At 26.5% G+C, this 26223-nt stretch overlaps 1 protein-coding gene across 2 annotated transcripts in view; it reads right to left on the reverse strand.

The window, feature by feature from the left end:
- Positions 1–3286: 3286 nt before the first annotated feature.
- The window catches only part of Sptz (zinc finger FYVE-type containing 26 spastizin), a 67420-nt gene continuing 44483 nt past the window's right edge, over positions 3287–26223 (reverse strand). For both annotated transcript variants that reach the window (XM_043046278.3, XM_016056420.4), the window contains 15 exons: positions 24659–24723; positions 23895–24043; positions 22198–22358; positions 19971–20147; positions 19723–19888; positions 17467–17562; positions 17325–17384; positions 15541–15687; positions 15256–15453; positions 12616–12824; positions 11402–11573; positions 10342–10401; positions 8106–8276; positions 6033–6083; positions 3287–4069 (listed from right to left, as the gene is read on the reverse strand). In XM_043046278.3, the coding sequence (XP_042902212.2) occupies positions 3872–4069; positions 6033–6083; positions 8106–8276; positions 10342–10401; positions 11402–11573; positions 12616–12824; positions 15256–15453; positions 15541–15687; positions 17325–17384; positions 17467–17562; positions 19723–19888; positions 19971–20147; positions 22198–22358; positions 23895–24043; positions 24659–24723 (2080 nt within the window). In that variant the 3' untranslated portion in view covers positions 3287–3871. The remainder of the gene's footprint in view (positions 4070–6032; positions 6084–8105; positions 8277–10341; positions 10402–11401; positions 11574–12615; positions 12825–15255; positions 15454–15540; positions 15688–17324; positions 17385–17466; positions 17563–19722; positions 19889–19970; positions 20148–22197; positions 22359–23894; positions 24044–24658; positions 24724–26223) is intronic.

A 26223-nucleotide genomic window follows, 5' to 3' on the forward strand; every position in this document is an offset into this window, starting at 1 on the left:
ATAGATATGACCAGTGTTTTCATTACAAAAAAAAAGTGGGAGAGAATTTCTCACCCTTTCTCAAAAACAGGGTGAGATTTCAAAAAGTTAGTGAGATTTCTAAAAATTAAAAAAACATGAATAGACTTGGAAAAAAAATATTTTTTTAATTATAATACTTTTTTAACATCTTCTAATTGAATATTTTTGCTGCATCATCATTTGGAAAATGTTCTATATCTACTTTTCCATCAGTTATTATATTTATATGACTGAAAAATATCCATATTTGTTTCGTTTTGACCGTTTCTACCGACATTTGTTTCATTTTCATTTGTCCGTTACGGAGTAGAAGATGTCGTCTTAACAAGGTATTTGTTCATCTTACATTCATGCACAAGAAATTTAAACGTCTTACATGAAGAAACCTTACCTACAGTGAACACGTGGTTGTAGAGAAATGTGTTCTGAAAGGGGTTCGGGGGGGGGGGGAGTGTTCTGCTGTTCGCACCAGTTTTGAACGATACTGGTGAATAGGGAAGCTAGATAACAAGGACCGATGTTCAAAATAATGAAGTCCCGCTGTGGACTGATCGTTAAGACACGGTTCCGAGCAGATTACCGAAGTCAAGCATCACTGGCTGCGGTCAGTGTGTGGGTGGGTGAACACTTGGATCAGTCTGCGTAGGGACCGAGGGTGTGCGGTATTGGTCCTTGTTAAACTGTTCTACCGTAAAGTGCTCGACTTTGCGTGCAGGTCGTTGGGCTACCGAAGCGGGGGTGCCATCCCCTCTGCGGAGGATCAAAATTGTGATGGCATGTCTTCGGATCCTCCTCAGGGATGTTTCCCAGACCGTCGCCAATAGCCCATTGTGCAGCTCTAGTGCGACGTAAATAAACAAATCAATCAAAATAATGAAAGATTAAGGAAGAAAAGTGGAACGGATTTTATTCAAAATGACACAAGACGAAATTTTTTCCAAAATTCGCGCATTTTGAAATTGATTAATAGAGTGTGCTAACTTATCGCGTTAATAATTTTTTATTGCAAGAAAAAAAAACATGTGAGATTCTCGCGCTGTAGTGAAAACACTGATGACTAACTTTGTATCAATTTATTCTTTTAAAAAACTATTTTTAATGTAATATACAATTTTGTATTTTCTCTTATCGCATTTTCTTTGCATATAAGGGCTTTTTTTGTTGGAAACACTGCTTAGAATTACGCCCAAGAAAAATTAAGAATAACAAATAGTTAAGGTATTTTATTGAAGAGTATTTTGAAAAATTTTAAAACATGCCATAAAGCTCCAAATTTTAAAATTCCAGAACATCATCTTTGTTGGAGTCAATTGTTGTTATACGGATCCCACACTGCAATAGACTATACTTTATCCTTATCTGCTTAGTCCCACGGAAAATTGTCTTCACCAATCATCCAAAAGAATTTTAAATTTTACAATAAAATAGAATGTTTTTTTTATGTATATATTTTTTATCAGCAGTCTACCTAAACACCAGGCATACAAGAAATTTTTGATTTTATAATCAAAAATAGGGAGTCAACTTATATGCAAGGATATACAGTAAATGGTTTATATTATTTTAAATTGGGACCTGCTAGTAGTAAAAAACAATATAAAAATTTCCTTAGTCTAGCAGAATCATTGTCGATTTAAAATGGAATAAAATTTTTTTATATACAGTAGAGTCCCAATCATCCTGGAAGTGTATCCTTGAACTCAAATAATTTTAAATTATTTATTTTTCTTCAAGGTTTTATGAAATGTTCGAAGAAATTATCAAAATAAAATACATTCTATAATGTCATAATAAATTAAAGTGAAAAAATTCATTTGGTATTTTTTTAGAAATTGCAGTATTTCTATAGAAATTATTATCTTGTAGAAATTATACTTGAAGATGATGTAATTTAACTTTTGGGCGACAAATGGAGAAAAAAATTAGGATTATCAAATTATTTTGCTAAAAATTGGCCTAAAAAATGAGAGGCTTCGTTTTGAAAAAAAATGTGTGAGGTTATGATGGGAAATTTTTTTTTTTAGCACACTTATTTTCAATGTGATGAGTTTTAATAATCAGATAAATCACAGTTAAAATTCTTTAATTACATAAATTAAAAAAATCGGATCTAGTCCACCATCTGTATTCATGTTCAATTTTATATCTGCAAAATTATTTTATTTGCCTAAATCACTCTGGACATATAGTTTGTCTACCTTAAGAACTCCCTCCGCCACAAAGTCTGAGGCCAACTGCTGCTATGAAAACAGGAATAGTTCATTTCAGGGAGGGTAGTTTCTCTTCATTCTAGGGCTAACACAATAGACCAGAGAAAAAGATTCCCTTTCTCTCACCCACCTTACATCCCTACATGAAATAGTTATACCACGTTACCATAGTCACCGCCACTAGTCCAGACAAATGGTTAGGAGAGTTCTTATTTTAGACACACTATACAGACACTTTTATGTCCATTGATAGCATGAATTGCAATGAAAGAAATTACTTTTGTCTAATAATATTGTTATTCTTATGTTACTTGCACACTTCAAGATTTCCTATTTAATGACGATTTAATTTGCTTGTAGATTCTCCACGTCTTATCTTTGTTTGATAGAAATAATATTTCACCAGTGTTTCACAGTAGACATTTTTCTTACGAACTAAAGTTGAACACTATATTCCATGATAAAGATTTAGAAATAATTATGGATGAATCAATCCATGACCATTTGTTGCAGAATTAATTCTTAAGGAAATAATTCTGCACTATGGAATGACTCAGCATGGTATAAAAGCAGTTTTAACTTAAAAATATTTTGCTAACTAAAAAAAAAAAAAAAAAAAAAAAAAAAAAAATTAAAAGGAAAGAAAAATTAAATGAAATAGGGAGAACTTGGAAGTTTTGAGTCTTAATTCACAATTAAAAATAATTAGAGTTCATTTTTAAATAGCTTAAGATAATAAGCTATTTTTTATAGCATAATAAAAAAAAGTCAAATAATTTTTCTTTCTCAATATTACAAGTTTGTAATGTTGACTCCATTAAGTTTATAATATACTCAGCAAAGCATACGTCTGCAAAAAATTATATTTGTTTCTATAAAATCATAATGAATATAAAGCTTTTGTCGTGAAATAATTAAGAAAGTAAATCTACAGTGTGAAATATACTAATGTCAGAAAAGTCTACAGCACTCTACTTGAATTCTTAATGGAATAATAGGCACTAAACATTGTTAAAATTCATTGTAAAAATAATAATGCAATAAATACACAGGGATATGCAATTTTATTTTATTAGTTTTTTGAAGGATATGAGTACTTATGTTAACAAATAATTCCAAAGACAAGTAATATTTAATTATATTACAATTTTAATAACTATATGTATAATAAAAGGGAAACATATCATAACATTTTTTAAAAACAATAAATTTTTTTTAAGAATCATACATCTCAAAAATATTTTTATTTTAAAATAATATAAATAAACAACAATAGAAAGAAAAACAAATTTATCAACATTAAAACAAATTAACAATTCATTAAATCACAATCATGAAAAATTTCCAATTGTTATCTATTGTACTTAATGTATGCAATAGATAAGAAAATATTTTTGAAATATACATACATATAAAGACTTATAATTTATTCCTAGAACAAGCTAAAATACTGAGCATTTAATATATACACCAACAATATTCTTGCCTCACAATATTCATAATAAGTTAAAAACTATCCATTTATAATAATAAAAATTCACAACATAATTAAAAATTAATATCACATTAAAGAGATATGTTGTCAATAGGAATTTTACTTGGCACCTTAACAATTTTCGTTCTTCTAATACTTATTAGTATTATTTATAAGGTACAGTTTCTTTGGGTTTTAATTTCAGTGAATTTGTATCCAACCATTTTCTGCAAATACGTTGAATTGAATCTTGTCCACATTGCTCAGCTGCAACCATTATACGTCTTATGTCCAATGCTGAGTTCAATTTTAAAGCAAGAAGATAAGCAGACTTCAATTTTCCACACATCAAGTATGCATTTATCTAAAATAATTATGAAAAAATTACACTTTAGGGCAAAACAGTTTTTTTGTTTTAAAGAATGATAAGGAATCGGAAATCAAAAATTTTTATAATTAAAAATCTAATATAATTATTAAGAATAATTGGAAAAGTTTTTATTAATTTTAAAAGTTTGCTAAAAGTACATGTATTGCAAATTAATTTAAAAGCCTGATAAGAAGCTTCATTCCCTTTAAAAATACATAAAAAGGAAAGAAGCGGTTGACATGTTCCAAGCACTTCAAAATAGGCTCCCATTTTCAAAGCTTGCCACACGGGAATTAGAAGAAACGAAAGGGATTAGAAATAAAATACATAAAGTTTCCAACAGGAAATAGAAAAATAACGAGGAGAAACAAAACTAAAAACCCCACAATAGCTAAGAGAAAAAATAAACAGTGGCCGAAAGCAGCAAATTGGGGTAAAATACACATGCACAAAATATGGAAGGGTGCTTAGGAACTAATGTTTTCTCTCCATAGCATGTGGAAATGCATTTTACACTTGCATTTAAACTTGCTACTCTCGACCACTATGGTTTTTCTAATTTTGTTTATCATCTTTATTTTTCCATTTATCATGGGCAATTTTACGTTTGTGATTTCAAATCACTTATGTTTCTTCTCATTCATTTCTGGCAAATCTTGAAAATATCTGCCTATTTTTGAAGTTCTGGAAACATGTCGACTGTTTTTTTTCAAAAACTTTTTATGTATTTTTTGAAGTGAATGAAGTTTTTATCCAGATAATTTCCTGGCTTCAGTTTCTTGAGATTATTTATTTAATATGAAATGTGTTTACTTAAACTTGTTTAAATATTTTTTTTTTAGAAAAATAAAATTAATTTGTTTTATAAAAATAAAAACCAGACTATATAAATATTAAACAGCCATTAAGTGTAAAGGTTTACATTAACAGATTTTTAAATTTTTCTACTAGTTCATCACTCAAATGCTATGCTAAAATAAAAACAGCAATGAAATTTCACTATATGTATATCAGTGTTTTTATTAACAAATCATGCAAAAAACTTATAATGATTAGTTTTGTTTTCAAAAGCAAATATTTTCTTTTTAAAAAAAATTTGTTTCTAGAAGGAAATATATTTTGGAAGAGAAATCTTGATAACGTGCAATATGAATATAAATGTTGCAATTTATTGCACCATCTATAAAAATATAAATGACACAATAAATTAGATGCATAAAAGTTACCTATTTCATTTTAAGTAATATCTTCCTGATTTGTTATACACAAAAACTATTTCACATATTTCTTACTCTTTTGTAACTATTCTACTCAAAAATTGTTTATGAATTAAAGAAAGTGTAAGAGATTTTATATTTAATACAGCAGTAAATCATGAACAGACACTATATAAGATGAACATTTATTTCATCTCAAAATGTTTATTCCTCCTACTTCTTAAAACAAGGTGTTAAAATATTAGACTAAAACTTGTACACATTCGAGTTTTTCTCATTCTTTTATTACAAGTTTTCTCTTTCTGTGCACTTTACACAGCAGATAACTCCCTACTTTTTTTAGTATGATTTTAATTTGAGCATAAATAAAAGATATTTTTTTAAACACTTTTTGACAAAACAAAATTTAAAAATTTTGTTATAAGTTTTTTTTTTGTTTAGTAAAAAATAAAATAAAAATATGTATAAAAATTCATATTAATACAAAGAATATTTTTAAACCCCTAAATAAAATAAAAGAATATTTATTTATTTAATAATGTTATTATTTTTTGATTTACTAAAGAAATAATGTATGTTTTTTAAAGAAATTATTACAATTTTGAATGTGAATGCTTAATGTAATTAAGTTTTATTTCTAAAAAGTTAATTTGTTGTGCATTTTTGACAGCAAAATAATAATAATTAAATAATCAAAATATAAGAAAACATTTTCGTAAATAAAAATAAAAAACAAATACCTTGTTGGAGTCTGACATTAGCATTTTAATAATGTCTTCAACATCACCTCCCTATTAAAAAAAAAAAAAAAAATCACGAATAATTATAATTATTTCTGAAAGGAATGAAATGGTTTTTAAAATAAATAAAAAATGATTTTAATATATGATTCAACTTCAGAAGAAATAATTTTTTATACAATTTTTGGATGACTAACTAAAATAATGAACATATGCTATAAAACAATGGTTACCAACTGGCGGCTCGTGGGCCACATACGGCCCACTAAGCCTTTTTTTGTGGTCCGCGAACTAAAATATATTTGTTGTCATTTTTTTCAGGACAATTTTCGTAAAAAATCTATATGGGTTTTAAATATTTTTAAGTTTTATATCTTATTAATTTGATATCTGTTGCACATTAATTGTTTAATACATAGGTGCACAATTAAAATTATTGTAGCCAGAATTTTCTAATATGCAATTAAATATTTTTAAAAATCTACTTCTTATTTTAATTGTAATTCAATACTTTTGTTTTGTACTACTTGATAAAAATCTGGCTGTAATATTTAATGTTCCTTCAAACATAAGAGTCCTACATAAAATTTTGATAAAGTTGTGGCCTGCCATTTGACTGGTGTTTTTAATTGCGGTCCCCGGCCTCATGTAGGTTGGAAACCCCTGCTATAGAAGAATTAAAAGTAATAATAAAATAATATATGTAATTGATGAAAGGAAATAGCACAAAATATAACTATATATTTAATTTTTATCAAAAATCAGATTTAATTAGAGATTTTATATCTCAATATAGTTAGGAGAATTAAGACAAATAGATGAGTCGGTGATTTTCTTAGAACCAAAATTTATCAAAATGAAATGATAGAATTAACACGCAGTGCATTGGCAAAATATCTATCTGGTGGAATCTCAGAATTTATAGACATGCATTCTATTCACAGTATCTATTATATGCAATACTAGCATTAAACATCTAAACATTTTGTGAAATAATTAGCTTTTCAAAACAGCAACACTTGGTACTTTTATTCAGCTATTTATGTTATTAGGCAAAAAAAAAAAGAAGATTTTTATGATAAAATGCTTTTACATTAAAAGAATCAATTAATAAACAATTAATTATTAATTTATAAAACTTTAGAGTAGTTACATGCTTCTTATCTGGTAAAAAAATAAACGTAACTTGATAGAGCTAACATGATTTGTAAGAAAGCAAGATATGAGGGAAATTAAAGTACAGGGTGTTTATAAAGTTCCGAACCCATTTTGATGTTTAATAACTCATAAAATAATAAAGATAGATTAAAATTAATAACATAAATGGTTAGATAGACTCAAAAAGTTTCATGACCCTTGTCAATGAACTTCCACGTGTGCCCCCTTCGTCGCACGGAGAATATCAAGTCGATAGTCAATTTCACGCCAGGTAGCAGCAAGCATGTCGGTGTATGCATTCTCCATAATATCCGCTCGAATAAAACATCACATAGAAAAGTACTACATAGAACAAACACATCAAAAGTAAACATAACATTGCAATAGTTGCCAAAAACAAAAGAGAGAAAAATGCGACAATATTTAGAAAAGTACAAATATTTAGACTGGAAAATGAAATTATCTGAAATTAACCACACGTGCAGTCGATATATACAAAAGTAAAGATATTCAAACCTGAAAAGGAAAATATATGAGCTATTCCATCAATAAATGCCATAAGTTTGTTTATATCTTCATTATTTTTTGAGTTATTAAACATCAAAATGGGTCCGGGAATTTAAAAACACCCTGTATTATAATCATTTAATATATCTTTCTTTTTTGCAACCCTAAATCTGGATAAGTTTGAAATTACTTATCAAATTATAAGTACCTAAGGATATGGAAAGACAAGGTTTATTGAAATAGGCTATCTATAAAAGAAAAAAACCTTTCTCATAATGGAACAATTTAGCCAATTAATGTGAAGTCTAGAAGAAATCTTAAAATACACATACTACATTTTATTAATACGGTAAAAATTTCTAGTTTTAAAAATTTACATTTCATATTAAATGCATTTAAACTAATTACCTGTTTGTGAACTGTTGACACACACTCTAAAATAATATCATCCACCTTTGTCAGTTTTGAAAAGAGGCATTTTACACTAGCTAAATAATGAGGCACTTGTTGTTTTTGTTTCGTCCTTACTATTTCTCGGCCAGCTTTACATAAAATTGCAGTTGCATTCAAGTTAAATATCTATAAATAGAATTTTGAATTATGAATGCTTTAAAATTTGAACATAAAATTAGAAATAATAAGTATCAGTAAAAACTATTTCATTCTAAAAAGCTTATTTTGGTTGTATTAATTAAATAAGAAATCAAATAAAATAGGAGAAAATATATGCTACAATTAAATGATAAATACAAAAAATAGTAAGATGCCCGAGTAAGTGATGTATTACTTTAATTAAAAATAATATTTTAGACTGATTTTAAAAACAAAATCGAGAGTCTATCTTCTTCATAGTCAGCATTACAGCCTGGTGTAGGCTAGAGTTGTCCCAACAATTCAGTTTGTTTTACATGAAGTTAAGTTTCTCCATGATGTCAATGATATGAAGGTCTTTTTCTTAAGTACCTTTATGTAATTTGTTTTCTTTTTTTGGGTAATATGTTCAAAAATAAGTTCACTAAAAGTCAATTAATTATTTAGGTCAGCAACAACTCTTGTAAAATTGTTAATCAACCATTTTATTCAATAGTAAATAACTGCAATGGTATTTATTTTTTTTTTCTATATAATTCATGATTGTACTGAATTATCCAGAGCCCATTCCATAGTAAAATATATGCAAAATTACATATTGAGATTTTTGTCACATTAATTAATCCATAAAAATAAATAAAATTATGAGAGTCTTATAAAAAAGTAGAACAAGCAAAAGAAATATATATATATATATTAAACTTGCTACTCGCAGAATAGCAAATTTAGATTTAGTAGCAAATATCGAGTTGAAGAAAGTTTAAATTGTAACTTACAAATTAAAATAGTTAGAATACATTTCTCTTTATCAATGCAAAACATAAAACATTATTTATAAATAACATTTTCTAAAATAAATAACTTGAACTGCCTCATATTTTGATAATAACTGAAATTTTTAAATTCAACAGCAATATAGCACAAATATATATATATATATATATATATATATATAAAAGTCGGACCTCTATTTAACGAAGTCGCTCAATCCTGATAATAAGTTCGTTATATGGAAAATTCGTTAAATAGAAAATCACCTTTTGAAATACTTAAACAACACAAAACAGGTTTTAAATTCATAAACACTAGATCATAATTAAAATAGCAATTGATACACCTTTATTTTGTAAACTAGTATATACTATTTATTTTATAAACCTTAGCCATAAAAGGGAAATCTGCATGGAAAGCAAGAATAGAGCAAAACATTATCCAGTGTTACACTATCGAGCTACATACATTTTTAACTAAAAAAGGCTGAATTTATGTATAAAATTACAGCTGCATTTATTATAAAAGTAATTTTAAACATGCATTACCATATGCGTTCTTAAGTTTAATTGCAACTGATAAAATCCGTTTTGTCTCAGTTTTTTGTTTGAAATGTAAACAAAAGGGGAAAGAGATTTTAGTGCTTTCTCTGAAAGTTAAGTGGCTGGGAAAATTAATTCAAAGTCATTTCCCCCATTAAATGTGTTAAAGTTTGAAATGTTCTGAAATATTTTGGGTAATAGGAAAAATGGATCTCAAAGAAAAGTTCGTTAAATAGAAAAATCACTTAGCTATTTAGAAGTTATTTTATGAAGAAATTTCCAAAATGATCTTGGTTCCTCGAAAAAAATTGCAAAATGGAAGTTCGTTAAATAGAAGTCCGACTGTATTTCACTCTTTTTTAAAAAATTAAAAAAAAAAAAAAATCAGATTGGTAACTTTTTTTGCAATACAATGGAAATCCGAATGAAACGTACAAATAAATATGATGGTGAAGTAAGTTACTAACAGGCACTCTTATATATTTTTATATAAATATATATTTTTTAAAACTCGAACATAAATTTCGTTTTAGAAGAATCATACACAACTCATTCTATCAAAATTAGGATAGTGATAAGAAAGGAATAATATTAACAATAAAATTAAAATATACATTTGATACGCCACAATTTTTTTATTTTTTATTTAGTAGAATATTTCATTAGCAGAATAAAAAAAAATGTAGGCATACTAATTTATCAATTGAAGAATATTTAGCAACATATAAATATGTAAATACCTGAATTATTTTTGCAGCTAATTCAAACCCATCATCTATATTTACAGCGTTAATGAGTATCTGTATGAAAAATTATTGAAACATAAATCAATTTTTTAAGAACACAAATATTTTCATGTAAAATATACATCGAAGAATTGTAAGGCTCTCTAATGAATAAACTTATAATTCCCTAAAACTTTTATAATTTTCTGGAGCTTCAAATAAATTTTAATAAAAAAACAAAAAAATTAATTTTGTGAGAGAGAGGGGGAAGAGAGGTAATAAATGAAAAAAAAATCCATAAGTTTAACTTATATAATAGGTTATACACATTTTGAAATGATTTTTGAAACATTTCTTTGATATTAAAAGACAAAAACAAAAAGTTCATAAAAACTTTCAAACTCTTCTTATATAACATTTCTTAAAAAAAAAAAAAAAAAAAATAGCAACATGTTTTAGTAATTTACAAACAACAGAAATTAAACAAAGATTAGTTTTTAACTCCCAAATAATCCTATAAGAATTTGTGAGATATTATACAGTTGTACAGTGAATGCTACCTTTTCAAATAATCTGATTTAATAATTAAGTCTTCTATATCTTACGTTGCATCTTATCAACTTTATTAACCATATAAATATTATTTTTTATAAAACATTTAAGCAATTGTTGTCATTCATAAAAATGCAAAAAAGGTATGTAAAATTAAGAAGATAAAAAAAGGTACAATTTAAAATCCAAAGCTCATAATAATAATATATAATAGATAGAATGTAGCAGAAATTAACAAAAACTTGTTTGAATTTAAACTAATCTATACTAGCAGGCAATAAAACTGTATCTTTATAAACAAAATAAGAATGATCAAAAATTGATTTATAGATTTGAAATAAATTAGGTAATTAAAAATACAAAACATAAATATGAGTTTATTGGAGAAACATATTGCGTTATATTTTAGTGAATTTGAGAATTTAAAGAAATGTAAAACTAAGTTATTCAATTGTTATTTAATTCAGCATGAACTAGTTTCATACTACTTATTTAACAGAAATTGTGGTAGTAAAATCATTACCATAGTTGCAACTTCACTTTTCATTTGAGAATTGCCAAACAGGTTAGGTGGACAATGTGTCTCAATTTTATTGACAGCAGTATCAATCTCATGCAGATAACCATGACCTTGAGTTTCACATAACTGAAAGTAGTTGGAAACTTCTTCTTGAAGACTGATTATCTGAATGTAACTGAAAAATACATGCAGTGTATTGTTAATAATTTACAAAACTTAGGATAATAATGCATAAACTACAAAGTTACAAAATATCTATACAATATATTTAAATTTAAAAAAAATTATAGAAAAAATTTATAAAGTTTGGCACTTATATAGTGTTTTATAGGTTAACATGAGAAATGGAGAATGCTTATTCTGATAGTTGACTATTTATATTTCTGCTGTCCATTACTTATTCTCAAACTTAAGGCAGATGGTCAATTTATAGAAGGGCATGCGTAATTATTTTTTCTATAATTTTTTACATCATGCTATTTTTATACACATCATATCATTGAAGTTTTTCATGTTGCTCTTATATGTTGCAAATTAAAATAAAGATAAAAGATTTTAATGTGACTTGAAGTTTTTATTTATCATCATAAAAATTTATACCAAATTACCAGATTGAATTATTTGTTATGTAAATTGAATATTAAACTGATCAGTTAAAAAAAAAAACAAATATGCATATTGCGTTAGAGATGTAGGGGAGGTAATTATCATAAATAACTTTTTTAAAATATCAGTACACAAGAACATCTAAGCAATTAAAAAACATAAGAATATATTCATTTCAACATTTCAAAATTGATTTTGTTACTGGTACTTACAAATCTATTTCTTACAAAAGCTGTTATAGTTTTTCCATATGGTCAACTCACACCAACGTGTGTTTAAGTTAGTTTTTAATATAATTTTACCAACTAAGTAAAATATTAATGCATAAAACAATAGTGGAGGGAATTTCTTAATTGTTTGTGGTCAATTTGTGAAGGGACTAGGAATGTTTTTGAATAGCATTCAATAATGCTGCTCGACAAATTAATTAGACTTCTTTCAGCAGTCAACATAAAAGACAGACAAAAGCCAGGCTACTAAGATTTTGCTCTCTTTTTTTAAATAAGATTAATTTGGCTCGTCAATTTAGACAGGTGATCAACTTGATAAGTTTTAATGTATAATCAAAAAATTTAGTTACAAAGAAAAATAGAAAATAGTTTAAAACTTACCTTTCAACTTCTTTTATGTTAAGAATTTTAATATTTTTCCTCTTTCTCCAAATATCATTCACAGGGTCAGATTGTTTTAAATTATTCAGATACTTTTCATAGTGCTTCTTTGCATTGTGCAGAAAACGACTTCGATCAAAAAGAACTTTGTAAGAAGGAGCAGGTGTGAGATAAAAATTAATGGCACTTTTAGCTGCTCGTGCATAGTCCTGTATTTAAAAAAAGTTATTATAATTAGTTATTTGTCTATTAGAAGAAAAAAAATATCATCAAGCTTTATTTTTAAAGAGGACACAAAAATGAAATACGACTATAATGAGAAATTTTCTTCTGTTATATTAAAAAAGATTCATTTAAGAAATTTAAGCATTGTAAAAAAAAAAAAAAAAAAAAAAAGTCTAAATACATAAAATGTGGTAGCTGAAATAATTATTTTATATCAATATGTGTTCAGGTTAATGCTTGTTTTAAATGTAGATATATCTAAAATGGCCTTAAATAATTTTACTTATAAAATGATCACACACAAATGTAATTATATAAAAGCATTACATTTCTTTAAATTTTTATTATTTCCAAATCTATTTAACTGATTCCAAATGAATTGTCTTCATGCCACCAAGTTCAAATCAAATCTGATTGAATTTCCCATCTGAAAGGGAAGAAGATTTCCCTAACAGCCTTTTTGTAGGGATTAAAGCAGATTCACAGTTGGAGTTGCTACAAAATGCATCGAAAAACATAACTGGGAGGGTGGATTTTAAAAATAATATCCTAGTTTACTTTGACGAAAATAAATATGATTATGATTAAAAACGTTACTTTTTATTATTATTATTAAAATTTTCAGGATAATTCACATGAAAATGTCTTTGGAACATAATAAGTGTTTGTTGATTGTTGTAGAATAGCATTTACTTTCTTTCTTTGATAACATTTTTTAACAAATTAAATTCTTGTGGAAATACATAGAAGCTATAGTTATGAGTTATTGAAAAATATATAAAAGTTCATAAAAATTATAATACATTGTTTTTATACTATTGCATAGTAAACACTAGAAAAAGTAAATAAAATTTGTGAAAAGAAGAGAGAGAGCTATTTTAATCCTCACGGATGGAAAAAAGAGAAACTTTTTTATTATTTATGTAGAAATTTTTTTTAACACCAGAATAAGCAGTATGAGATTCTATTAGTTGACAGTACTAGGAATATTAAAAGTAGTCAATTTCATTTATTGATTTTTAAATATTAAATGGTTTTTAATGATACTGTATAGTGAAAACATATATGATCATTCAAAAAGCAACTGTGAAATTTAACTATAGTCAAATCTCCATTTAGGACCATTTTTAAACAAAGGTAACCTCTGAAGGAAGGTCATATTTTTATGGAACTGAACTTCTTCCATAGGATTTACATTAGGCAGATCCTCTAACAAAGAATTTCTGAACAACAGCCACCCAAAAATTTGATGAATAGCTAGTTATGATAAACTGATCACCGTAATGAATAGCTAGTAAAAATTATATTTCAAAGTGTATTATAGTTAATTTTTTTCACTTATTCCTCTCTAATTTGCAATTATATTATTTGATCATAACTAAATGTATTGTTCCTTAATGGTTATTACAGTAGTTATTTAAAAAAAAATGTAAGCATTCTTACAGAAGCCAATCGTAGAAGCAATTTGACAATTTCATTCCACTTACTACAGATAACCAGCATTGTTTTTTGATGTCAGCATGAATCAAGTCAGTCTTGTTCAGGCATTCATAATGAGCAAAAATTTTTAGTGCTCACTGGTAAACTTTAATAAACAATACAGAGAAATTATTCACACATGCGAGATAGTAGTAATTTTTTCATGCATGTAACCAATATTTGTCTATGTGATTTCCTTTTTTTTCTTTCTAGACCTTAGTTAAATGTCTGAAGACTTTTAGTACAATATAGCTGACAATCCAAGTGATATACAAGCGACAATGTGAGTTTACTACAATGCAAGTGAAAAACAAATAACAATTGCAAGCAAAAATTCCCAATCTTAAATTATAAAATGGAAGTTATTGAAGATAGTAAGAAAGAAATAAGTTTCATTACAAGACAGAAAAAAAAATGCAAATTAATGCCAGTTAAAATAATAAGTAATAATCGTTAGATCAGTATTTTGGCGTATTAATTTGTTTGTGATTCGTTTTACTATTATTATTTTAGTAGATTATATCCGTTTTTTATCTTTTGAACAATCAATTCGTTGGTAACTCCAAATAGCGGCCACCTCTTTTCATTAATCATATTCACAATCAATCATTTTCATCAATCATAGGCACAGTCCCTCAAAGAAACGTTTTTGATTTTACTGTATATATATATTAGGGCAAAAAGTATGTTGCAAATTTGTAAGGCACGTGTAGAAATATGTAAAGCACGAATCATAGCCACTGATAATTATTTTATAGTGGCCAGAGTTTTATTTTAGCAGTCCCGAACCACAATTAATTTTGAACCAAGCAGCATTAAAAAAAAATTTTGCTTGCCAAGTATAACATAAAATTTTTGAACATAAAAAAGTTGGAAAGGAACATAAAAAAGGAGAAAGCTATATAACTAATAATTACTGATCAGATAACAAGTTACCTCCATGAAGAGTTGAATTTCATACAGAACATTGAGGTACTTTAGCTTTTCTAAATATCGACAGGTTGCGAATAAATAAGAAGACCATGTGTGTAGTAATGGATCAACAGATGACATTAGTTGCTTTAAGGAAGAAAGTTGTACATTTTTCAATATTGGCATAAATAAAGCTTCAATGAAGACATCTGGCTCACACTTCTACAGAGTAAGTAAAAAAAAAAATATATAAATTCAGTTTCAGACTAATTAATATGAAATTACGTACAAAATCTTTTGTAAACATACCTTTTCAGTAATATATTCCAGTGCTTCACTGATGTATCCATGTTTACGATAAAATCCGATGGTGGCAAAATGTGTGCCATACATATTGAGATAATGGAGGCATTCTTGCTTCACAATCGCATCCAGAGGATAAAGTTTAGTTTCAAACTATGAAAATAAATAAATTGATGAAATAGATAGGCTAATTAAAAAGTAAAATATAGAACAATAATTTAGAAGTTATTCTTTGGTTGGGAGTTAACAATAATAACTTTTTTAATTTTTAGTTTAAAAACATTACTAAACATGAACTTTTGACTTAAATAATATTCACTTTAACATAGTACAATCGAACTCATTTATTATGAGCACTGACTTAACGAGAACCCAGTTTTAACAAACAAATCTAAAATTCTTGGATGGTATAATGTTAAGTCTAATGCTAAATTTTGTGATTGATAAAATTTTTTGGTACTTCCACTTCTCCCTGCTTGATAATTCGTTTAACATTTCAAAAACAACTGAAAGTCAGCATGAGTCATATATCTAGCTAACATGTTGGCTTTTTCTGAAAGCAGGGGTGCCAATGTTTTGACATGACAATGTTTTTTGAGCCATGAGTCTTATTCGAAAAACAATATGAGAGTATAAGAAGATTTAAAGCAAACAGATTAATTTTGTATTGTACTGTACAGAAATAAAAATAGATATAATTTATTTATAATTTAGTGGTTATATTTTTTTACAAGCACTCAGCTATAATGAGTAAATATAGCAGTCATGCTCGTTATAAGCGAGTTCGACTATATTACACAGTGATAGAGAAGATGATCATAATTGTAAGCCAACTAAAAAATATTATCAATACATTAAACACTATTATAGAAGGCAAATAAATTTTACATAAACAACTTTTAACTAAATTAATAATGATGGAAGAAAAAAAAAGTGAAAGGTAACAGATAGTAATAATAAACTTTTTGTTCACAAACAAGTCCTCAAAAGTGTTTGTTTTAATTTATTGTCTGGTGAATCATAAATATTCTTTTCTTTCTTTCTTCTTTTTATTAGTTTCTCTAATAGCTCATAATTAAAAGATTCGAAAAACAATAACACACAAATGAGAGTATAAGAAGAGTTAAAGCAAAGATTAATTTTGTTTTGTACTGTACAGAAATAAAAAATAGATATAATTTATTTATAATTTAGTGATTATATTTTTTTACAAGCACTCAGTTATAATGAGTAAATATAGCAGTCACGCTCGTAATAAGCGAGTTCGACTATATTACACAGTGATAGAGAAGATGATCATGATTGTAAGCCAACTAAAAAATATTATCAATACATTAATCATTAATCACTATTATAGAATGGCAAATAAATTTTACATAATCAACTTTTAATTAAATTAATAATGATGGAAGGAAAAAAAAGTGAAAGGTAACAGATAATAATAATAAACTTTTTGTTCACAAACAAGTTCTCAAAAGTGTTTGTTTTAATTTATTTTCTGTTGAAACATAAATATTCTCTTCTTTCTTTCTTCTTTTTCTTAGTTTCTCTAATAGCTCATAATTAAAAGATCGGAAAGTCCAATTTTAGAACGTCCCTGTTTCAGATTTTCCAACATTTCTTTGAATGATAATGAGGAAGCATTTTCAAATAATAAATTAAATAATTTAAGAACTTTTAAACTAGTAAAAATTTAAATACCTGCAAAACATAAAAACATTTAATATTTACAAATTTATTATGTACTTCAAAGATTTAGTAAAAAATATATTTATAAATACTATAACTACCTGTGTCAAACCATTTTTGATATTTCTTAAAGAAGCTAATGATCTAGAAATAGCAGCAGCCTGAAAGAGACAAATGATTACTATATTTTCTAAAAATAGAAGTAAAAATTTATGTACAAAGCCATACGTCAAAACATTTTACCTTCTCAGTTCCAGGATATTTTGACTCCTCCAAAACTTTTAAAATTTTATTAAGAATTGGATTTTCTTTTGTTTGATCATTTTTATCTTTTACAATCTAAAACAAGAAAAAAAATTTAGATTTCTTGTTTTGTTCAGATGAAAATTATTTCACTTCAAATTTTTATAAAATAGCAAAAATACAGATAAAAACTTTCAAAGTTAATGTAATTTAATCTTCCGAGCAATGAACCCAATGATAAAGCTATATTGAAATTTATACAAAATTTTAATTTAGAATTGAAATTGGCACTATTTCTACATCGAATAACCTGGGGAAATTGGTTAGTGATGTAGAAAAGAAAGTTTAAAAGCTTCTAAAAAAATCCAGGACTAATGCTCAAAAAGTATAAAGATATTACAAATCAACAGTATTACAAAAGTACACAGATCAAATCAATCATAACAGAATACTTATAAATTGCTTTATTAAATGTGCCATGTGTGTAAAATAGACAAATCAGATTTGAATTCTAATAAAGAAAAAAAAATTTTTTTTTTAATGTTCCCACTTAGTAATGCAAAGTAGTGTAAATACTTTATGGATTATGGGATGCAATATCATTTTTGTTTAGCTAACTATGAGATTCTTCGTTCTAGTAACACAAATATTGGCTAGTTTTCTTCAAAATATTTTCAGTGTGGATGATGTTTTCATTACAATTTGAGACCTTCAATGTGTATAGTTCATGATTTCATTTTTAGCAAGAATTGTAAAAATAAATAATCATTTCTCACTTAAACAAACTTCTTTCAATGAATAAACATCAAGTTTTTGAGTTAGTTGATCGACCAAACAAAGAAAAAATAGGTGAGTAAATAGAGTAATAGAGTAAATAGGTGTCTACAATTAAAAGTGTAAATGGCAAAGACATTTTTAAAACTTGATTAGTTACAGGATAAAATCAAATTAAAAACGCAGATTATTCAGAATCAGATTCACCTGTAGTAAACATTGAATTGCAAAGGTTATTAATAGCATTATCTGCAAAGCTTAATTTATGAGTAAAATGTTTTGATATTGAACTGCTTATTTATATGGGTATATTGATGAAACTATTTTTTATGGAAATTCCACTGGGCTATGAAGAAGAATATGATAAGAACAAAGTTTGTGAATTAAATTGCAGAATATATGGATGGTCTTCCTTTAACTAAAAGTAAGGATGAATGTTTAAATCCAACAAATGATTTAGTCAATCAGACATATTATCATGAAACTGTCAATGAACTTATATATATATTTGACAAACAGAACACACCCCAATATTTTTATGTACAGGGTATCTGCTACATTTTAGATTAGCTACATTTAGACCAAGAATTTTTCATGAATTAACGAAGTTACTATTTTCTCTGACAAAAGCACAACAATAAATTTAAAAAAGCATTATAATAACATTCATTGAAATGACAAGTATAAACAAAACTGTCATACTCTGCATCTTCATATTTATAGATTTTAAATTTAAAAAACAGAGTAAAGAAAGAGTTGTAGCAATAAAATAGCTGAAAAAATACAAAAGCAAATAATTTCTTTTTCTTTTAATTACATTCTAAAGATACTTTTCTTGTTCATCGGAAAGGATAGAAATACTCCTGATTTTTCCGATCTCATTTCGGAATAAAAAAATTCGTCAATGACTGGCTTGTTTCAGCTGAAATTTTAAATTCATAAAATAAAAATTAATAAATAATAACAAAAATTATGAAATCACAGAAGTTTAAAAGATAATTCACTCTAGAAATGTTTTTTCTTTCATTTTTTGAAAGAACACCATAAGAAATTTCTTTTATAGAGCACAATAAATTTTTTAAATATTTTAATCAAATATGACTGTGAGTGGGAATTTTGTTACAAATCCAGATATTCGGAACACCATGAAATTAGGGGGAGGGGGTACATTCCATTTCAAAAATAAGATTTTTAGGCGACCTAAATCCATGACTTTTCATGATTCTTTTTTTAAAAAAAAAAATTAAAATCGAGACATTTCATGACAAATTTTGTTCAATACTGAAATTTATGACTTTCCATGATTTTTCATGACTTTCCAGGTGTGTGGATACCCTGTACCTTGTATCTTAATAGTAAATGTTATTTCATCCTTGGTTCTCTGAGTCCACATAACTACAGAAAACATGATTTTTTAAAATAAATTTGCATCGAAAATGTATTTAAATACAAAGCAATAAACGTAAAAAGCTTCCATCAAACCTTTAAACATTGTTGAAATTTAGCTCTTGCAGTCAACCAATCACCAGCTTTTAAACAAAACAAACCCCAACAAGACCAGACACCATTCTTATCCAAATTGAATTTCGTTGAAACTTCGAGAGCTAGATTCATTCTTTCTTCTTCTAAGAGTTTATCTCGAAGTTTTCTGCAATGAAATAAATCAGGTTAATACATGTTTATAAGTCATTTGATTTTTGTAAAGAAATAAAAGTGGTGTAAGTATGTACCTAACAGTATCACCATTAGTAAGTGCTTCCCTAGGAATAAGATGCCTGCAGTTTGCAGTAACTAGCAATTTAATGATGTCCAAGTGCTGGAAATATAGTTCAGCTAAGGCTTCTCCGTCACTGTCCTGTACTTGGTGACATTTTACTTTGGCATTCATCAATAAAGATTTCATCATACTAAACGATAAATTGTAAATAATAATAAATCTAAATACTATAAATTGATAAAAATTATAATATGTATTTATTAAATTAAAAATCAAGAAGTTTCTGAGAAATCGAATTTCAAATAATTGTATTTCAAATAATTGTATTTTTCAAATTCAATTTCCGAGGAACTCATATAACCAATTTCACTGGAAGTTTGCATTTTGTTACGTAAAATTACATTCTTTAAAATTATGTAAAAAATTGTATACCTTACAATTAAAAATTTTTTTGACAGTTATTAATTAAAATAAATATATGAAAGGTAATTTTTGCATGAAATTATTTTTGGATAAAAGAGTTTTATAATGGTGTGCGAAAGCTTTTCAATCCACTTAAAAATTTCTTGAGATATGGCAAACCACACAAACAATAAAATTAACATTAAAGAGTCCAAACTTTGACTGCTCGCCTGACCTTACTATTGGGATCATATTTCCCAGATTGCAGTTACCCCCTATATTTTAGGGGTCAGGAATCCAAATCTGTGGGAAAAAAGGTGCATTCATTCAGAGAAAGTACGTTTTTATGTCTGATTTCATAATTTAAAATATCGTCTGCACTAATTAATTAGCATATTTGAGGCCACCCTTTAGAACCATTAAGATTGAGTTCTAAAATGTAAAGATCTGATCATTAAACCAAAAGTTATTCAGGAAGTTGGGTTTTTTTTCTTTGTACTTCCGCACTGTGCATATAAAAAAATTTGGATAAAAAAAAATGTCCCTCTAATTTCATAATTCCCTCTAATTCAACATTTTATAACAATTAGTTATAGTATTCAATATTTCATTAATCAAATAATTAAAAGAGATTTTTAATAATTTTGGGTAAAAAAACAACTACTTTTAAATAACTAAACATTTTTACAAAAGCAAATTAGTAAATGGTCCTATCCCACAATTAGCTATTTTGATAATTCGGCAATCATTCAATTTTTAATATCAATTGTTTTTAACTAAAATGATAAAGAGATTAATTAGTTAGTTGAAATGATACAGTTGAATCATATAAGATTTGTTACTGCATATGCTTAAAATTTTAAATTAGTGAAAGAAATTCGCTAAATTTACAATTTATTAAAGTGTTAATCCACTTACTCATTTTCTTTTTCATAAGATAACTCAAGAGTACTAATATTTCTGATAATCACAAATCTAGCAAGATAGACAAGAAACCTTAAATATTTTGTGCAATTACTGCATGATCCCTTAGTTGATATTTCAAAATTAAAAATTTTAATAACTTCTATCTTTATTTATTCAAAAAAGGGGAAAAAAATCCAAAAATTTACTGTTATTGAGAATCCCAAAACCAGATAAAAAATTTGATTTGCAAATGATTCATAACTTCAAGCATTTCATTACCAATCTGTAAATAAAGCAGTGCACTAACACCATCGGCTTTCCAGAGAAGCAGTATTAATGGATTTTTGCCAATAGGACTAGGACAGAAAAGGATAAGGAATTTTTCCTTTCAGGAAAAGAAGTTTTAAACATTCCCCCCTGCATTCAGCAGAATTCGGAAGGTTTTCAGCTAGATTCCAGAGGGCGGGTGATACAACCAGAAATTGCAAGTCAACAGTAAAATGCGAGAGAGTTGGTACACTTGCAAATCATTGTGTCCCACCAGTGTTTTTAAAACATTTTTCTTTAAATGAGAAGATAAAAGTTTTGAATTTTTTAAATCGCACATATCCAATTGCTGTTTATCATCGCCAGAAATGCTCAGGCATGAAAAAAGAATTTCAATAATCTATGAAGTGATCGTCTATTCGGCCATTAACTTTTCTTAAAAATATTATTTTGAGCAAACGTAAAACAAAAGAGTTAAATCCACCGTATTTTGCATAATTTAATAGGGAGAAAAAAAATTCCCTGGAATTTCAGGTTTTGGGGGTAAAATTACGTCTTCCCCAAACTTTTTTTTTATCCAATCTCCCATTACCTGACTTTCCTCGATCTTCTCAATGCATGCAAACCCTACAAAGATAAATAGAAATTTAAAAAAGCATGCTAACCTTATAATTAAACTGTAATCGACTTCTAGAGGCAGCTTTCCAGATCGACGAGTTTTAACTTTCCCCAATAGTCGATCACATAAATTCATTAAAAATTGTGCACACTTCTTATCATCGGTGTGCAGCTTAAGAATGGAATAGCATAGAGAAATGCTTGGTGTCTGAAAATACAGCATAGTTAAGTTGAAACATAATTTTTTATTGCACAAAATAATACTAGTGTTTTCTTAATGCTACAATTTAAATGAAAACTAAATAAAAAAGATAATATCCAAGTTACACACAAATAATACATAGATTTTTCAAACTGTTGTAAAGTACTTTTAAAAAATAGAGAAATCCACACTATCCCTCATTAACCTAGGGTCACTCTTAATTTTTTTCCATCAAAATCATGTAAAACAAAGTAATTTAATTTAATATTAAAAATACCTTTGGATTGTAAAACTGATTTCAATCATTTCTATATTAAACATCTGTAACAAAAAGAGGTAAAAATGTCTTTTTAGCGCTTTATACAAAAAACAAATTTTACAGTTAAATTTTAATCACTGCATCATATCACGCATAACACATGCAATGTTAATTGAATCATTTGGACAAGTGCACCATATTTATAAATATTACATGCCAAACTCTGGTTTTGGAAGTGATTTGATACAACTAGAAAAACTTTGAATTCACAAAAGTGGATAAACTAATGAATGAAATGACTCAAATGTGTGGGAGTGATGATCAGTCCTAAAAAGGGTTACTTTGATTTCGAAAAGATTAATGACAAAATTGAGTATGTAAGGTTACTTTGTGAGACAACTTTACATGAGAGTTAATTACTTTGTTTATGTAAGGGAAAACATTAAAAACAAAGCAAAAAAATAAATAAAATGATTTTCTTTAAATTACAACATAAACAAAAACATGACAAGTTTTTTCAACATAATATTCCTCAGTTTCCCTTTAAGAAAAATGCAATATGTTTTTTAACTAAATTTTATCATCCACTATGCATGGTAAAATAATAAGTGTTAAATGAATTATTTTTCTATGGCAAATATCTTAAACATCTTTACACTGTGAGTCGCATCAATTTTAAAAAAAATATTAATTCAGTTGTTTAAGTTGTCCTTTTCTCATATCACCACAGATTTTTTTTACCTTTGAGTATATGATACAAATGTACCACAATGACAAAGTTATTGAGGCTCCTTTCTGTTGTTGTGATGGGCTGAAGTTCAATTCCCAAAGGTGGATTGAAGTCCACAAAGCTTCAGGTCGATGGGTGCTAATTTATTTTGAAAGTATAGGTGATGGCATACTATGGTGACCACATAGACACCATATTGTGGTTGTTCGCCGCAAAATTAAGAAGCCTCTCAGGCTCATAACAAGCAGTAGAAGTAATCCTTCACTTTATCTAATACAGATACAGAACTCATTTATAAATCACTTTTGAATATTTGTAATGCAAATCTAAAGCTATATATAATCTAAGTTGGTAAGAAACATGGGCATGCTATACTTTGTTTCTCCACGCAAATGGTATAATGAATTTATTACAAAATATTAAAATAATCTCCAATAAAATCATACTATTTGTGTATTATGGAAAATATGATAACAATAAAATATTTAAATTGTTAAATTAAAATTATTAAATATTAAAGTAATTGTTAAATTAAAAAAAATTTTTTTTTTACTTGTTCATAAGAAAACTCATTCCTGACAGAGGCATTTTGTTCACTATCAGTAGAAAGAACCCATCTAAACATCTGCTGACTGTGTACACTACTTGTACGCCTTCTCGGACCAGATGGGTTTTCAAAACTTCGAGGACTAGAAGACATCACTAATAAAAATAAATAAATAAATGTATAAATAAGAAGTTTGACACAAGAACTTACAAAATATTTCATGTATTAGACATTTGTAGGATTGTTTGTAATAAAAGGTCTACCTAATTAACCTTTGAATTTAAACAAGTTGTTATGCATTTTAAAAGTATAAAAAATAATTTTCATACTAAATCATTTTTAAGTGTTAAAAGTTAGAGATTTACCAAACATGAAATTTTCTTTAAATAAATTCTGATAAGAAAATGATAATTCTAAGAGTTAGGCTTACCTCAAGCTTTCTAAAGTAGAAAGTTTACAGTTTAACTTGTTTTTGGTAAAGGAAAGTAAATTTTTATCTGATATTAATTTTTGAAGGAAAAAAAAAACAGTTAAAGAGAGTGATTATACTATATAATAGAAATTATTCTTACTCCATTATTGACTGAAATGTTTTTCAAAATTAAGAGAAATGATTTTTCTTTAACAACTTAAACTGAGAGTTTTCTTAGCATTAATTTCAGTTTTTAGGTAATTCTAATAAAAGATATAAAGATCCTAATTTGAATAAATTTCATTTAGAGAAAATACATTTTTTGACATATTGAAAAGAGAGTAAATAAATTAATTACTTGTTGATAACTTTCGATAACGTTTTTCAAAGGAGGCAGTTGTCAATGAAAGGCTACCAGTCATTCTAAATAAAAAAAATAGAAACAAAATGCAGAGCAAACATTAACAAAGAAAGAAGAAGCAAAACCAATTACATTAAAAGAATAATATATATAAAAAATAAAGTATGTTACATGCTTAAACAGTTTTATTGAAAAATATCAGGGTACAGTTAATAATTATAAAATTTATTTCAAACTAACCACCAGATTAAAAGTTCAATAAATCAGTATAAGTCAAATAACTTCCAGTAGGCTCATCATCAGGTTAGAAGAGGCTAATTAAAATTTAACACTTTAAGTAAAATGATTTCAAAGCCGATTTCGTTTTTATCCAAAAATAATTAGGAAAAATATAAAAATTTATATTGAAACTAGTTTACATAAAATATTTTTAATGTGTCTACATAATGTGTTTTAGCTAATGAATGCATTAGTTAATCATTATTTTGATTTTACAGTTGATAAATTTGAAAGAAACATAATGATATGTTTTTGTTATGTTTATAATGAGAAACATAATGATATGTTTGAGTATAGAGCCACAAAACAAAAAGCTCTATACTCAAAGAAATTGCCATTTGACTATATGAATCAAGTAAAATGTTTGTTCTTTCTAAAAGTTAAGTATTTTTCTTACACTTCGGATAAAAAACATGCTATTTTTTCAATATAATTTACAAGTCTTGACATATTTATTTTAGTATACCTTCAATTTCAAAGTTATTTGTGATTAAATTTTCTATAAGAAAAGGGAGAATTTACAAATTATTTGTAGATTTTAAGTTTGTAGCAGCACACCTATACAAAACTTTCTGAGTCAGCTAATAATTGACAAAATAAAATATTTTTTTAAGGAAAAATTGAATTTAATTCAATATTTAAAATTTTTCTTAATATTTAAAATAATCATGACAGAAAATGGGTAAACTGTAATTAGGAAGTTGTTGTCAAATAAAAAATAAACTATTTATTTTTTATTAGAATTAAGAATTTAATTCTAATAAAAAATAAGTGTAAGTGTATGCAAGTATCCTTTGTGGGAAAAATAAACGGTATCAATAAAATTAGTTTTCATTGGTTTACCCTGATTAACTAAATCTGATCTTAAAACATAAGTGAAATTAAACATATAAATATGTATATGCATAAAAAGTAACTGAAAAAAAAAGATTTAAATATGTAGCATTATAAACTTTTAGAGTTCACATTACCAAGAAAGCAGTTACAAAATGTATTTAGTTTTCAAAGAACTTAGGAATAAGCTAACAACAATAAGCTAACAACACTTAGAAATCTACAAAATAAATATTTAGTAGTTTATAACACAAGCTCTTAGAGTTCGTTTTCAAAAGTCAAATAAAGAAATCAAGCACGTTAGCTACAGCAAGAGTAATTAGTGATTAAGAGTAAGTAATAACTGAAAAGACTATTCACTAAAAATTTCACTAGTTTGTTCATGTGTCTTGGTAAAAATTTAAAAAAAAAAATATGTGAAAACATTAAAAACAAAATAAAATTACTAT

Source organism: Parasteatoda tepidariorum, chromosome 10 (genome assembly GCF_982258835.1).
Source record: "Parasteatoda tepidariorum strain Cologne lab strain chromosome 10, Ptep-v5.0, whole genome shotgun sequence".
NCBI classification, from domain to species: domain Eukaryota; kingdom Metazoa; phylum Arthropoda; class Arachnida; order Araneae; family Theridiidae; genus Parasteatoda; species Parasteatoda tepidariorum.